Below are 17,306 nucleotides of genomic sequence, written 5' to 3'. Positions count from 1 at the left end.
CACTTTCCAATGCAAAAGAGGGAGGCATATGTCAAGAGATCTCATCTGAAGACATAAGAACTAAACCAAATTAAAACAAAGTAGAGGGCCCTGACAATTTATAAACAAAATTTTAGCTCAGCTAACAAAACCCATAAGTACATAGAACGAGCACCTCCCTCAGGTTCACTGACAGCCAGTGCCCCGAAACTGCACAAAAACTCTTATTAAGTCATTGGGAGGAGTGGACAGTCCCCGGTATGCGTCATTCGCGACAACAATACACTGATCTGAAGATCTAGTCTACTCTAGACAAGTCCAAGAAGTGTAACGCTGCCTCTACAGGGCAGCAGAAGAGAGAAGCAAATTAATTTATCGTCGTAGCCAGCTGCGGTGTCATCAGACCTAGATCGTGGGTTATGGTGTTCACATATACATAGTAATTGCGAAAACGTCCTAGTGCGACGGGAAAATACCGAAGGCGTGTCGTCGGTGCATCCAGGGCTGCAGCTATACCACCGGAAAGCATATTGTTCGGAGGAGTGTAAAATCGGTCAGCCACTGAGTCGCTTTACTGATAGTGGTCACATATCGACATGAAAATAACGTCTTTATGATCGCTACGATGACAAATTTGATCGCTCTCTTCGCGAGAAGCATGATGCCAACTTGGGGACGTGAATCGCTTGCCAGTTGAATGTGCGATAGGTACCAAAGGAATCTCAGTGTCTTTACCAGCATAATCTGCTCGCCCAAGGAGCGTTCAGAGATGAGTTACTCACTTGAACTGGGCGGTGGTGCCGGGTTCAGCCAGTTTCTCCAGCACGAGGACGTCCTTGCCGTGCTCCTTGAGGCGCACCGTGTTGGCCTCGACGTCTCGCAGGATGCGGTTAAAGTCCTCCTTGTCCACCCGCAGGAAGAAGCAGCTGTCCTCGCGGCAGACGATCGTCGCCGCCCTGCCGGTAACAAGGAGCTCAGGTGGGGTCGCAACTTCAGACGCAACTACAAACTCGGACTCAGGGTCGAGTTGACTGCGAATTGGATTGAATTTATCACCGAAACATGCCGAAACCAATCCCAATCAACTGAGCAATTCTGAAATATCCACTTACAGGAATTAAAAAGAGGCATATCTACCTGCTACACTGAGGCGAGATCCAATCGATATAACTGAGGGCAAATGATTTAGATTCATACCGAGGCCTCAGAACATGTTTACACTTATCCGAACTTCTGCTAACTTAAAATTTGTGCCTGCATCCCTTTTAGCTCTGGGTAGCAACCAGACCTAGAATTAGCTGTAGAATCGCATGCCTTAGGATTGGCTCATACATAGAAAGGAGTTCAGACTCAAAACCTGTAATTGGATGGGAAAACGAACAGGCTGGTTTCGCGAGTATTCTTTATGGCAAACTTCCATGGGCTAAATTGATGTTATTCATGCTTAAAGTTTGCAGCCGCGGGCAGGAGCGGCGCTTTGTTCATTCTGCATCAATTCGAAGTAACTGAACCATGAAACATTGGCTAGTATGTTGTTCTGAACAGACGCTGCCGCTGGCCAGGTCACCGGGCAGCGCCGTAGGGGACACCCGGAGCCCACGGAGCGGCGCCCGTCCGCAACTCGACGGACAGACGTGGGTGTTGGTTGTTGCTGGAGTATGGAGTTTGTGTTTTGTTAGGGGCACAGCTGCTGTGTTTGGAACGCTGGGTCCGCTCTCCGGATGCCTCAGGGATGGAAGGTCAAGTCTTCTTATGGCAGAGATCCGGTTGCAGTCGCCCTTATGTTTACGGTAGACCGATCGAGGCAGCTCTTGACATCACGACACTGGATGGTGCGACCGAGGACTTATTTTGAGCATGTCAACGGGAAACATTGCCAGCTTCTGAGAGTCGTTCCCATTTCTTACATATTCAACATTCCTACGTTTAATGTTTGCTGACAGATCCAACACTCGGTCAGTACTCCTCTTAGGACCCACCGAAGACGTCAGGTCCACCTGGGGGCGTCATTCACGGGCCTCAGACTCACCTGGGGGCGTCATTGGTGGGCGTCAAGTCAAACTCACCTGGGAGCGTCGTTGATGAGCGCCAGGTTACCGAAGTCGTCGCCGTCGCTGAGCGTGGTCACTGTGCCCTTGCCGTGGATGACCACGTTGACTGATCCACGCAAGATGATGTACCAGGACTGGCCCTCGTCGCCCTGATGGAACACTGCCGGCAGGGAAAAGCCCAGTTATCCTCGTGAAGAACAAAAGAGTCTGGGCCTGGAAGGAAAGAATAACTTTCTTCAATGGGTTGGGACGGGCAGAAAAGGAGTGGCTTCATCAGCCGACAACCTGGAGGCGTTGTCAGTATAAAGGAAGTCCCCGATGCTCATAATTTATTGAGAGAACCTTGCAAAATGTATGGAAAGCCTCGATATAATGACTGAGAGTTCCGATAATTTCGAAGCGCGTGTTCTATCATTGGGCCGCATATCATTGGCTGTCATAAGGAATATAGCTCCAGAAATACGTTAAATTTACCTTTGTTTAAGGCGAAGTAAATTCGCGGCAAGGCCTCTTAAGGCCATCCATCGACGCGCTACCTCAATGACCCAGCGTTCCGGACATGACCCCGGTCGACTGGCGCACGTTACTAGTGATCGATGTGCTGAAGCCGCCCCTAAACTGCTCCGTCATTGGACCAATAACGTCCCACCTGTCGACGGGTCTCTTATCGGGGATACGTATGTGTTCCGTGGTCTCCCGGTGGCTGCCAGGGCTTTAGATCGGACTTCGAGGGCCGGGTCGGTTAGGTTAGTCGGTAGGGTGATTTGGAATAGTGACAGCTTGGTGAATACTTGAGTGGTAACTGCAATTAGTAATTGACTGTGCGGGCCGGACAGGGCTGATTCAGAAGACCTCGCCGCTCCATTGATGCACCCGTGATTTATACGGCCGGTATTACATTATTAACCGAGCCATAACACGACTGGCGCCAGGCCCGCTGCCCCAACAATCGATCACCAGACTCGATTACAGCAGCAACCAACGAGCCTCGGACACGAAAACAGCCACCCCAAGGAGCCAGGCCCGTGCCGCGACTTTCAGTAATGTCAAAAGTTACGAGCCGAGCTTTTATTGGAATTTATTGCATTTTGCGCCTCTGTCCTCTCCTTCTCTCTTTCATTTGCTCCCTCTCTCTTTTCCTCTACTCTGACTCTCTCTCCTGCAATCTCCCAGTTTTTTTTTTCTTCGATGTATCTCTCCCTGTACAGTTTTGATCCTATAGCTAAGGACCATAAATGTAAGCCACACCACTGTCGGTTACCAGTAATTCACTATGTGAAAATGATGATTAGGTGAATGTATGTGATGCCAGCTCACGTAACTGCTGTTATCACATAAGATGGATTGTAAACGGCCCGGAGCAAGCACGCATTCTCGGTCATGCATTCCCATAATTACCGTCTAGTTTCATCGTACTCGTAATGTAAGTAGCCTCCATTACCTGAGCAAAAACGTAGTGTGGTGTCTATTCCGGCGTACTACGCCTATTCATATGGTCTTGTCACTAGTGTAGGTGCACATGACCTTTGGCGGGTATGCATATATGTTTCATAAGCGGATGCAAACACGGGAGGCGGAGACCGATAAATTGTGACGATCGTGTTGAGGTGGGACGGAGTCCGCTGGGAAAGTGACAGTCGAGAATACAAGGCGAGGTCGGACGTTATAGTATTCTTGCTGCAATACGTGCAGTGCATCACGATATACGAAACCAAATATCGTGAGAGATGGCGAACGTAAGTTATCGCAACCGCTCCGGCTGCATTTGCTGGTGATTATCCAAAGGAGACGTGCAATAGTGTACTGTGCAAAAGAAATAGAGTGCATGCAGTAATTACGGAAATGAATAGTTATGAATAAAAGCAAAAAGATAACAATGCTGTTATAGATATCAAGACAGCGACCTTATGACCCTCTGACTGCTACTCACAGACGGTCCCGGCCTTGAGATGCGACTCGAACACAATGACGCCGGCCAGCTCGCGTTTCACAGAGTTGGTGAGGTGGGAGAGCGCCCGGATGTGCATCAGCTCTTCGTAGACCATTTCCAGGTCCTCTGCCGTCCGCTGGTTGGACCTGTCCAGTGTCCAGATATATCGCCGGTTATTCATTTGATTTTACGTTTCATCAGGCGGTCATCATATGGGGTAAGGTGCATCTAAACTAGGTACAAACGTACATACACTCAAGTAAACTCAGCTCAGCAACTGCGTTTCAAACGAGAGTCGTCAAAGATGCACAAGCCACCAACGTCATAATAGATCAGTCACAGTTAATGCAGAATGAACAGAAGTCATTCATAATGTGCACAGTATGGACAGGTTCCACTCACGGTTTTTGCAGTAATGACACAGGGGCCGTATTCACGTCGATCATTTTCGTAAGAATTTTCTTAAGTTTGACCTACTTCTTAAGTTAATTTTTTAATCACGTGCCACTCCGTCGATAAAAACTTGAGAAGTGTCGACGTGAATACCAAATTATACTTACGAAAGAAAATCGACTTACGAAGTCGACGTGAATACGGCCCCAGGTTGCAGGCTGTAGAGTCCACTCACGGTTTTCGCAGTATGAGTCGGATCAGGGCGTCGGGTGCGCGTCTCTGCAGGTTGGCCAGCGCCGAGGGCAGGCGCGCCTCGGCCTCTCGCCGCTCCGAGGAAGTGGGGTTCATCGAGCCCATCACATCTACGTCGTCTCGGAACCGGTAGAAGAGGTACTTGTCGCGGAACGGGTGCTCCCGGGTCACTGCAGGAGAGGGGGGAGGGGTCAGAAGCGTCCCTAAACAGGGACTACAGGAGGACACGTAGTCCCTCCTGTAGTCCCTGGATAGTCGGTAGAAAGCTACAGTTCACAGAGGAGTGTCAAAAAAGCTTATCACAAATGGCGTTTCAATCTCTCCCAAAAGGGCTCAGATTGAAAAATGTCGCTTCCCCTTTCGCACGTAAAAAAGAGACGCGTCGGTTGCATACGCGTCATAACCCATACCCGAGTCATAACATGTACCCATGAGGTTCAGCGGGTCACAGTAACGTGAGGTGACTGTATGTCCCAATGCCCCTTCTGATCGTTTCCTCGGGCATCCCCAGCACCAATACATCAGCAGCGCCATTGGCCGGCCCTCGGGCGGTGCAGATGGCACATGGCCGTGAACTATTCAGTCCCTGTGTGGCCACGAACCAGCAATAAAACAACCAAACGAGCGACGAGCACGGCGTCTGCCAGTTACGACGGAGAGACATGGTCTGGCCTCGGGACCAGTCGAGCCCCACTGCCCTCCCAGGGCGTCCCCTGGCATCCCCTGGTGTCGCTCAGCTACCTATGGATAATTTCGTCAACCCTACATATTCAAGAAGCCACATTAGCGTAACCAAAGTGATCAGGGAGTCAACTTAGCGGGTAACTTAATATTGCATCATCAATTCCGATCTGCATAAGCCACGGCAAACAGTGCGCTCCCAACGGCGCTTAGCATTACGAGAGAATTGAGAAACCAACAGAGATAAAAAATAAAAAACGAGGAAGAGCGAGAGGATAAGAGAAGAGAGAGAGAGAGAGAGAGAGAGAGAGAGAGAGAGAGAGAGAGAGAGAGAGAGAGAGAGAGAGAGAGAGAGAGAGAGAGAGAGAGAGAGAGAGAGAGAGAGAGAGAGAGAGAGAGAGAGAGAGAGAGAGAGAGACAGACAGACAGAGACAGAGACAGAGACAGAGACAGAGACAGAGACAGAGACAGAGACAGAGACAGAGACAGAGACAGAGACAGAGACAGAGACAGAGACAGAGACAGAGACAGAGACAGAGAGACAGAGAGGAAAAAGAGAAAAGAACGGAGGACCGGCACCGGTCGGCCCCTGTTCGTGCTGTCGGGCAGCTCACCGTGTGAGATGAGTCCCTCCTCGAGCATGACCTGCCAGACAGCGGTCGCCTGCTGCCGGCTGCGGACGCCTGCCGACAGCTGCATCAGCCAGTCGACCATCTCGGTACCGACCATACAGCGTCGGAAGGTGTGCAGCCGGTACTTTCTGTCTCGCACCAGCTGCGGACAGCGGACCAGCAGCAGGGTGCGCAGCGTGCGGCCGACCTCCACCAGCTCCTCACAGGGCTCCTTTAGGAGGGGGGGGGGGGGAGAGGAGGTGAGACCAGCAGCGTGTGCCCCACCTCCACCAGCTCCTCACTGGGCTCCTGTAGGTTAGAGGGGAGGGGGGAGGTCAGACCAGCAGTGTGCGTCCGACCTCCACCAGCTCCTCACTGGCCTCCTGTAGGTTAGAAGGGGGAGGGAAGGGAGTGCAAACAAACAATCAGCAAAGAGTGTCGTCATGGGTTCAGTCCAGGCTAGATACAGTGTCACTCCATATTCAGGCGCTACATTTGCCTACGCTACAATTTCGCCAGCCATTTTCACTAATTGTATTCCGGTTTTCGCTTTCAACTTAAATGCAGCTGGGCGAAATGCATCTCTTTCAACAGTACTTACCGCTTCCTAAGTGAAGCCAGGTATTCCACGGAAAAAGCTGCTACATTATTCACGGTCACCTTGAACTCGTGTTTGGAGCGGAGAAGACCGACAACTTGTTCAGAGACTTGGACAATAGCACAACTTGGCGCCTGTGTAAATTGGAGAGGCTGAACACTTCAGCTTCAAGGGGCTCATTTCGACACGGCACGGCTCGTGGGTCGGCCCCGTTCCACGCGCAGCGTCCAAGTTGAGACGGGCAGCAGTCGGCCCTGAACCACTCGTCTGATAGACGCAATAGCTTATGATCTCTGCAAACTATTCTTTTCTACTGAAAGAGAATGTACCCAAAGTCTCACTTACTACTTACTTATCACTTTTGTGAGCTAATCGATCTCACTCCATTCAAAATATAACTTCTAATTATGTTCTTTAATGACGATACTTATAAAAACTGAAGCTAAAACGTTTGCATCATTTGAACCCTGGGTGCACTACATTATCAGAAATATTGCAACTAATAGTTTCATGTAACATCCGGACAGACCAGAAAAGACCATTTAGAGCTCAATGGGTGGGTAGTGGACTAATGTCAATGTGTAATACCAACCAATGGGTTTAAAGCGACGGAAATTAAATTAGAATAACACCATCAGCACTGAGAGCACTGAAGACGACAATGAGATTTGTCTATTGGTGCAGCTGAAATGGACTGAAGTTTTGCGACTTGCACCAAGGAAAAATACAGGCGTCGTCCTAAGGTGCATTGTTTATGCTCGATGACTTTGTACGGTGTGCTATTCTTTTAGAGCCGTATCTCAACGATGAAGATTGCCGTCTTAACGTTTTAATGACGACACCGAAAAAAATACGAGTATGAAGCAAGTAACAATAATAAAAAAAATCGCAAAAGGCGCAAGCTAAATTATGCGGCAACTAGTTGAACTTGAATTAACCCGCGCCCCACTGGGGGGGGGGGGCTATTTATAGCCCCCCCTCCCGTTTTTCTGCAATAACTTCCAAACCGCTTGACGTATCGACGCCAAACTTTCAGTACCTTCGGATGCATCAATTTGACACCTTGTGTCAAAATTTCAACTTCGTACCTACCATAGGTCGGCCGGAAATGACGTCAGAGTGACGTCATGTTCGGCCGATTTCGACGCAAAACATTGAACCACGGCAATCGCTCCCAAGAGCTAAGTTTTTAAGCTAGATCCAATTTCTTTGCATGAGAGGACTCAGAATAGACTGCGCTATCAAACTGCTATCTCGGATTGTCGAAATTTTGAAAATTCCGAAAATTTTATATAATAAAATTCAAAATTTATATTTTTACATTTTTTTCAAACATTTTTTGACTTTTCGAAAAAAACCGGAATATATGTGATAGAACACATTATTATGACTAACTCTAGAAGTTTTAGCTAAATATCTTCAAAAATGGCCAAGTTATAAGCATTATCGCAAAAAAATTAACAATTATTAATTTTTCAAATCAATTTTTCAGCACGAATTTGACATCGTACGCCAATATAAATAGCACCATGGTGTTCCTGAGCTCAAACTGCATCCAATAGACACATTTTTTGTTGAAAAATTTTAACTTCAAAATTTGACCTTTTTTGACCTGAAAGTGACCTGACCTAAGCTAAATTTGACTCAAAATGACCTCGAATGACACAGACGACATCAAATTCGAAATGTTTGGCCTAAATGGACCATAAAACATGTGTCACGTGACCGACGGATGATATAATATTTTCGTGACCTGTGATGACCCGACCTTGACCTGAAAATCAAAGTACAAGTTTGTTACCCTCAGAGTATCTAGAGCATCTGTTCATGAGTGTGTGAACCAAAAATGAGCCTGATCTGACTTGTAAGACGGCGGCCAGAGCCCAAAACGTGAAGAAGCCAAAATGCTAATAATTTTTACTTTGACCTGACCTGTGACGTCATCGGTGACCTCGAGGTCAATGAAATTAGGTTTCGCTCGACAGTTTTGCCGGGACTATCAGACGCCGTTTGAATTTTGACGATCGGCCCAGTAGTTTCGGAGTTAGGAGGGGGGGGGGGGCTATGAATAGCCCCCCCCCCCCCCCCAGTAGGGCGTGTTATACGCAGACCCCAGTGGGGCGCGGGTTAAATCGAATTCACTGACGACACGTACCAGCGTCATGTGCAGCTCATTCAGTGAAATGCTGCTCACTCATCTGCTCAGTTGTTCACCCATCTGAACAGGCGGCTGTTCAGCCTGACACCGAGCTCGACCAGCTGCTGTTCACTCACCTGTACCAGCGGCTGAGCGGCCAGCAGTGAGTGCGGCAGCTTCGGACGGGGAACGGTCTCCTCAGGACTGGGCGTTAGCGAGCGCCGCGGGCTCAGACAGGGCTCTGGCGCCTGGCCCTCCCCCTCCGGGCGCTGGTTGTCCCTCTCCGGGCGCTGGTTGTCCCTCTCCGGGCGATGGCTGCCCCTCTCCGGGAGCTGGTGGTCCCTCTCCGTGCGATGGGCGTTCTTCTCCGGGCCTTGACTGCTTCTCTCTGACCCCTGACTGTCTCTCCTCTCCTGGCCATTGCTGTCTCTTTCCGGCTCGTGACTGTTTCTCCGAGAACCCTGGCCATCCCTCTGAGGACCCAGTCCGTTCCTTTGGAGATTCTGGCCGTCCTTCTGGGGACTCTGATCGTCCTTCTCTGAGCCCTGACCGTTCCTCTCCGGCGGCGACGGGCAGTCCGGCTCCGGTTCCGGCTCCGGCGACTGGCTGAGGCCGTCGGCCGGCTCCCGCGGCTGGTGGATCGGCGGCGGCTCAGACCGCAGACCGTTCCCGTTGGTGTCTGCCCCTGTCGGAGGGTCGCGAGGTCTCGCTGAGCTCGGTCGGACCGTCGGAGGACTCTGACGGGATGTCGGCAGGCTGCAGCTGGCGAGGGACGCCCGCCGCTGGTCGCGCTGCTCCCGGTGCGGAGCCTCCAGCGAGGGGTCGGCGTAGTGGCGGGATCCCGGACTGGGGCTCGGGGAGCGCGGCAGCTGCCGGCGGCGCGGCGGGCTCGGCTGCGGGCTCGGGGAACGGGCTCGCGCGCGTCTCGCCGCCGGAGTGCCGTGACACGAGGAGCAGGGCGACACCAGCTCACGGCCCGAGATGCGGGGAGAGGAGGTGCGCCGGGGCCCGGGCGAGCTGCCGCCGCTGGAGTGCCGCTCATCCAGCGCCGAGCCGCCGCCCGTGATCACTGGAACACAGACAGGATACCCGCCGTCAGTAAAAGCAGAGAGTAAATACGGCATAATGTAGGCGCTCAGAAGTCTTAAAAGCTTTCCGTTTCATCCGGTTCGTTGCTAAAATTGGCGCAAATGTTAAACAAACTTTACCACTGAGATTCAGAGTTCTGTATACTTTATCTAACGTTCGAGCTGCTAGCATTTCACTAGCAAGCGGAGTCTTCCACATCGTGGACACTTATTGGCACAGGTGGAGCGTACTAGCATCAAACTTTCCAAAGATGTGAGTGCCGCTATGCCAAACTAATTTACTGACACAACACACCACATTTTGCATACGAGTACTGCGGTTAGCAATAGGCAATCTCAGAATGGAAGCGGAACCCGGCTCACGGCACGATCTTCCAGGTAAGCTCTGTCGCACGTCTTTGTCGCACGTCACTTCGACAATCGATACGTCCAGAATCGAAGTGTCATCGAACCCGACGCAATACAGCATATGGGTGCCGAATGTGTCTGATTCTCTGCCGCGAGCGGCGGCGCGCAGGCAGTCGTCGCGGCAGAGCGAGCACGGAGAGAGGGCCGACAGTCGAGTGGGGACAGGCGGACAGTCGAGTGGGGACAGGCGGACAGTCGAGTGGGGACAGGCGGACAGTCGAGTGAGGAGAGCGGGCCGACAGTCGAGTGAGGAGAGCGGGCCGACAGTCGAGTGGGGAGAGCGGGCCGACAGTCGAGTGGGGACAGGCGGACAGTCGAGTGGGGACATCATGAGACATATCCGGGTGTGTGCTCTGGTCTGTGATACGACCGGTCACCGGCGGCAGCTGCCGACCGCTGCGGCCCACACCTGCAACCAGTTACAACATACGCAACCGCCCCGCTCGTCCCGGGTCGGGACGCAGGAAAGCGCGATGGGAAGCGGGTAGAAATAAAATGCCTTGGGGTATCTCGATAGTATAGGAAAGTTTAGGGTGGAGGTGCGAAAGAATACACTCGCATAAGAACGTATCGTCTAAGCTTTGAGAAATCTAGAGGTTTTATTAAATAGCAGAGGCAGGTCAACTTCCTTTCAACTGTTAGATGGCGTGGTCTCATTTCTGGCTCTGCTTGTCGAAATACCTACTCGTCGTTCACCGTATCGTAAATGCGAAGAGGAATGCGCCAGGATTTGTTTTCGACTCGAGATCTGACGGAAACATTACACCCGGTGACAGTGTGCTCGACAAACAGGGTGAAAGGACGATATATTGCATCCCGGACGATATCAACACTGAGAACAAAAACAGGAGAACCGATGGATGTTTCATTATAGCCCACCCAGTGTCACGCATTTGTCATATTTTTCATTAAGGCCTGGCTACACTATGCGTTTTCTTCGTGCGTTTTTTGCGTGTTTGCGTGTTTTGCGTGATATCGTTCTAGAAAAAGGAACGATATTACGTTTTTGTGATGTTTTTACCCTAAATTTTAGTTACATAAGAGTTATATTAGCTTTTGTATATAACCAAAGTAAAAATTATATTGTTTATAACTTTTTTCCTAGAACGATATTACGCAAAACACGCAAACCTGCAAAAACGAACGCAGAAAACGCATAGTGTAGCCAGGCCTTTACGCTTTGGAATACAATTTCATTATACGTTAGTGTGAAGCGTACACGAGTAAAAAGCAAGGGATGAAACAAAATGTCCCATCGAGTTTGAAATATATTTGTCATCTCGACAAAAACATTTATTTCCTGAAAAGCAATTATGCATTAGCTCAGATGCATTATGCGCACCAGTACCTCTGAGCCGTGTTTCTGACAGGCTGGCAACAACATGTTTTATCTAGCCTTCTCGGGATTTAAATAGAATGCTTGTGAAATGTTGCAGCTGTCACTGAGATTACAACGCCTCCTCAGTGCGTGTTTGTTCCGGTTATCTCGACTACAAACGCTGTAAATATAGGCATGCACGTTGCATATCTGCAGGCGACATGCCATCAGCTACCAGTGACTGCGAAATAAAAGTCGAGACACCTTACTCCATCAAGCCCAACCAACCCCAAACAGCCAGCTTCGCAATGTGCGCGGTTCTTCACCTTTTACTCGCGCGCCTTCCAGCACCTTCGGGCATCGGTCCCATTCCCATCGGAACGGTCACACGACTTTGGCAAGGCCGTCGGTTGCCGCCTTTCGACGCGGTGACGGGCGCGTATTTACAAATTGCAACCGAGCTCCGCCGTAGGGTATTTTATTTCCGCCGTAGTGTATTTCACTTGGGGGATTTTCTACCATACATCTGCCTGAGCTTAGGGTAATTACAATTTGTCGGCGACGTTCGAAAATGATGCACCTTTTTTCGCAGTATAGGATATCGCATGTGCATATTTCTGCCTTTTTGGGTGCGCTTTATCGGTTTTTCGTGAGTAACTCGCGTAAAAACCGTCCGATCGCGACGAAACTTTCAATACCCCCGATTTTATCAATTTTACACCTACCCTGAAAATTTCATGACCCTGACCCAAATGACCTTTGACCTGTAACTTCTCGAGACCATGTTTGGCCCCAATCGCGATTCGGCGTATGTCGGCTCGCATTAGCCGCGCGGTTGCAGTTTTCACGTGGTTTCAAGCGTTGAAACATGTGATATGATGCTGGTCCCATGCATTAGGGTGGGTGTCAAGGTCACCTGAAGGTCAGGTCAGCTCAATGACCTTTGATGACCTCGGTTCACTTTTTCGAGTTTTACATGTTTCTAGGCTAGTTTTTGGAGCTGATTTCGAATTTAGCAACCATTTGAACATCACAGCGGGTGTAACGAAATTATCCAGACACCTTTCTTCCCGCTGTAAAAGCAAAACAATCTGGTACTTTTTCTTTTAACTGAGCTTGTAGCCACCTTTCATAAAAACACAGTTTACTCACCTCGTTGGTTTCTGCATATCTTTGGAGTGGTTTTTGTCAAAGGACAGTCAGAGAGGAAATGAGGAACCCACACAGTGGCGAATGTTCTGGAGCATTTCAACCAATGGATTCTCCAGCACACTGGCTTTGATGCGGACCAACGCCGTCTAAACCTGTGCCTGCGGTTGAGCAGTGCTTATGGCGGGTGGCTCTTCATACACCTCCTGCAGCCTGCTGAACAAGAGCCCACAGGTTTTCGATTGAATTGGGATCGCGACTTTTTCCAAGTCATAAGCGTTAGCCCAGAATGATTGAAGGTTCTATCGGCATCACTTCCCGTTCTTTTAGGGACTTTTAACCCGCGCACCGATGGGGGGGGGCGGATATCCGCCCCCCCTGAGGTTTTTCGCGAATAGCGGGAAAACCGCGGCGCGTAGCGCCGCGAAATTTGGTATGACTATAACCTCATCAATTTTACACATGGTGTGCAAGTTTGAACCTCCTACCTTTCAAGGTCAGGTCACCAGGTCACTTTGAATGACCCAACCTCAAGTCACTTTTTTGCAACTTTGTCACCGTGCCAGAGCTACAGTAGATGTCGGAGGCCTTTGAAAGTCGCAGGATATTATTAGGTCATTAGTAGCTACAATTTGTATATCTCGGAATTTTGATATCGGTGACCTAAGGTCAGGTCAATTTCGCGACCTCCCCATTATAAGTCAATGGGGGAAAAATCAACTCCCTGTTTTTACCACTAAAACGGGTCGGAGTGGCCCCATATACCATACATGACTTCATATACGATCAACCTTCACTACCTTGAGGTCTGTTTTGCTGTTGGGCAGCTGTGAGGTCATGTGACGTCATCAAAGGTCACCAAAGGTTTTTGGCCAATAACTCCGTACAGGAACAAGATACAGACGCGTGGATGGTCTCATTGTGTTCAGCTCGTCAAGACGCATCGAATGATATACATGATGACCTCGAGGCCACGTGACCTGAGGTCAACCTTTGACCTTGACCTTTCGAGGTCAACATATATATCATTCGATGCGGATTGACGAGAGGATCACGATGATGCCCTTAGTTTATTCCTATCTTGACTAATTCGAAAGTTATTCGAGAAAAACTCTCTCCATATCTAGCGCCGCCATTTTGACTTTTTCGACCCCTGTGACGTCATCTTTGACCTGACCTGAAAATGACCTTAGTAAAAATTGTAGATCTTGGCCGTGCGTATCCGATGCCGTTTACCGCTTGTCGCTATCTTGCTTCGTTCTCGAGATCTCAGGGGGGGGGCGGTCATCCGCCCCCCCCCCCCCGTCGGTGCGAAGTTGGCGCAGACCCCCGTCGGTGCGCGGGTTAAGTAGCGCGCCGCCACGCATGAAGACAGCGTGGCTTGAATCAGGCATCAGTGCGCGTTCAGAAACCGTGCCCTCCTATGCCGTCTGGTTGAGCGCCTCCAATCATGCTCCACCACCTTCCCTGGAAAAGCTCCACCCTTGCCTATGGGGCAAAATATAAGGGACAAAAACACAAAACAAGACAGATAAAAACAAAGCAAAATTAACTCATTACCTAATGAAATTCAGGCTGGAGCAAAAACATAGGTAATAGGTTATGTCAAATTAGAATGAAAGATTAAAATCAACCTGACCAGGCCTTATGGTCCGACCGGGTCCTAACCACCTTACTTCGCCTAACTTGACCCAGTTCAACCTAGCCTACCACAACACCTGCAGAGTGCAGAGGTACACTCGGGGGCAGATTGATGTTCCACCACTCCCTACCTATCGGGCTCCCATGGCTCAGCACTGGCTGCTGCCAGTGTTGCCTGCCCTCAGCACTGCTCAGCACTGCCTGCCAGTGCCAGTGCTGCCACATGCTGCCACTGGCAGCAGCCAGTGCTGAGCCATGGGAGCCCGATGGGTAGGGAGTGGTGGAACATCAATCTGCCCCCGAGTGTACCTTCCTGGAAAAATGACGCCCAGGGAGATGACTGTCCAACTTATTGAAATACTACCATGATTGCTTGTCAAAATGTGTGTCATCATGCTCTTGTTTGACAAGTGATGTATAATAAATGTGATATTCAATAATTACTCCTGACTGTTGACTGTTGAGTTATCAAAATATTCAAATAATCAGGGTACAATCCTGTGCATAGTGCACACTAATCATGTTGTTTTTGTGTAGGCCCTCCGCACATTGTTGTGTGCACTGCTATGTGCACCTAAGTAAAAAAGTGACTGGTGGTACATGACAAAAGGTTGAGCAACTGTGAAGTTCATGCCCTTGGTCTTGCTGGTGCCAAATGCCTATAGCTAGGATCAGTGAGGGTTGTAGACATGCTACATACATTGTGCATTGAAGATATTGGCACAAAGTTCATCCGTAATTACTATGCTTAATACCTAATGCAAGAAGCGACATAAATGCCCAGATGATAAAGCTCTCTGGTCAACATCACACAAATTTATTGACATACTTTGCAGGTACATATTTACATTCATGGCAAATACTTTCGATTTGATTCAGAAACTAGTTGCTAGTAAGCTTGCATTTTTGTAGGCACAACAACGACCATATATTAAATCATAAAAAACCTTCTCATGGCAATCATCAATACCTTTCTACCGAACAAGTACCTTATACCTAGCTTCCATGCAATGATTCTAAAATTTGTCCGCAATCCATCTATATCTCAACTGACACAATGAATTTCAAATACCCTAACGAAACCTATAACTGTACATAAGAAGAATGCAATACTACAAGAATTGTGAATTTCTGAAGTTATTCTCACATGCTGAATGTTGAAACTCTACTTTTGTCGTCCATTTCCATGTTTCATTGAGCCATCATATAGAACTGTTTCCGATCTACAGTCACAAGCTTTCCCACAAATCTTGAATTTTTACACATCATCTTGAACCATGCTCCAGTCTTTCCAACAAAGCAATTTTGATTTGTTGCAACAGCTTCAGATCATGATATGCTTGAAGTTTGTTACGTACCATTTGTCAGACAAATCTCAACATTCAACAAAATGTGTATCAATTCCCAAGCTAAGTAGTTGATCATATCAGTATTTGCAGTTTCCACACAATGTTTCATAATACTATTCTATGTTTATATAAAGAAACTCAAATAATCCACAAATTGTTATTGAAACACTCCCACTTCAAGAATTCACAGCAATGGCAATAACAGTACAAGTTCAGAAGCAAACAAACATTGCGCCACATTTCGTATGAAACGCGCCATCGCCCTGAAGTTTCTACCACAGACGGTAGTTCAACCGCAGCCGTAGTGCGAAAACCCCTGCCCACCTTACCCCACGGCGGAGCTCGGTTGCAATTTGTAAATACGCGTGACGGGCGGCGGCGGCGGCGGCGGCGGCCGCGTTGCGCCAGTGCCTCGGGCGGTGTCCGGTGTCGCGCCGCACTGACCGCCGCGCGGATCGCACGAGCGTGGCCTCCGCGATTCACGCCATGCTTTCACTACCGATAGTGTCAGCACACGGGCAGTGCAGACGGAGAACAGGAAGGCCGTTGACCGCTAGTCGCACGGACTCCGGAGAACAATTGAATTTCGGAAATGTGAGACATTTTTATCAGCGTTAAATCACGGGCATTATGGGTCATGGGGTTTCCAGCAGTATTTCGGACAGGCGTTAGGGTGCTGCTACTTCGCGTACTTCACGGGTGGCTCATGTAAATTGTAAGGGCTGACTGCCAGCGAGCCCTGTTGATAAAACTACCCATTAAAAATGTACCTATCCAATTTTAGCTCTCCATTCTTGCTCCGAGCCCTGGCGATGGATATATCTCGCCATTGTGTTGTAAGGTCTATTTCACATAAAAAACTATTGCAAAACTTCACGGGTTCGATTGGGTAGATGAGACGACTATGTTTCCATTTGAAAATGTTGTGTCGTAGCTCAAACTTTTGCTAGCAGTGGCCTTGCCAAGCTCGCCCTCACATCCAATCCGAGACGCACATCGCTACTGTCCGCGGTGAAAACGGCGTGGGGTCACGTCATGTCAGAGTGCGTCACGTCACCGTACGTCATATCAACCCGCGTCACGTCACCTGCGTCACGTCACGCAGTGTGACGTACGTCAACTGACTGGCACTCGGCATTCACACTTTCCTCGCATACTGTGATCAGGGAGGGCTGACAGCTTTCCACAGGTTTGTGTCAGTAATCAGAACTCGTACTTTTGGAAAACTACTTTTAGCATCACACATGCATATTCGAAATTGTCATTGAAGACGTTACTTCAATTGGTTTCCTTGTTTAGATTTCCTTGCTGGAGAATAATTGTCAATTTATTCACCTTGTAGATGTCGATGATTCGTGTAAGATCGATGGCACAATGGACGGGAAGCCTACGGTCAAGCTGACGTGGCTATCGTACGCCTATGATGAATCAATAACGCAACGCAACTCGATCGCGTTAGTTGGAAGACGACTGATTCACAATTACACTGATATGGTGCGACTAGAACAGAACGCAATTGCTCGATGTATAGCCATTGAATTGTCGAGTGAATCATTACAAGATACCTCTAGAGATAGATTGACTTGTCGTAGACGATGAGGTCAAGATAATGATAAGCCAAATTATCATTATTATCATCGGCATAGAGACACAGTGGAATGGAGTAGTAATCACATGTCTAACAGGAACGCAATTCGAATCGAATTTACACTACGCAGTAG

At 49.0% G+C, this 17,306-nt stretch overlaps 1 protein-coding gene across 1 annotated transcript in view; it reads right to left on the bottom strand.

Moving 5' to 3' along the window:
• LOC122366264 (rap guanine nucleotide exchange factor 4-like) overlaps positions 1–17,306 on the bottom strand; it is a 50,730-nt gene that overhangs the window by 14,231 nt on the left and 19,193 nt on the right. Inside the window, exons 2-7 of the mRNA XM_043338290.1 lie at positions 8,770–9,701; positions 5,901–6,129; positions 4,589–4,775; positions 3,961–4,106; positions 2,046–2,190; positions 762–935 (exon numbers count right to left, since the gene is read on the bottom strand). Coding sequence (XP_043194225.1) covers positions 762–935; positions 2,046–2,190; positions 3,961–4,106; positions 4,589–4,775; positions 5,901–6,129; positions 8,770–9,701 — 1,813 coding nt within the window. The remainder of the gene's footprint in view (positions 1–761; positions 936–2,045; positions 2,191–3,960; positions 4,107–4,588; positions 4,776–5,900; positions 6,130–8,769; positions 9,702–17,306) is intronic.

This window comes from Amphibalanus amphitrite, unplaced genomic scaffold (genome assembly GCF_019059575.1).
Source record: "Amphibalanus amphitrite isolate SeventyFive unplaced genomic scaffold, NRLGWU_Aamphi_draft 000793F_arrow, whole genome shotgun sequence".
In the NCBI taxonomy this organism is placed as follows: domain Eukaryota; kingdom Metazoa; phylum Arthropoda; class Thecostraca; order Balanomorpha; family Balanidae; genus Amphibalanus; species Amphibalanus amphitrite.
The sequence above is the reverse complement of the archived record's forward strand: the minus strand, read 5'-3'. Positions and strand labels throughout refer to the sequence as shown.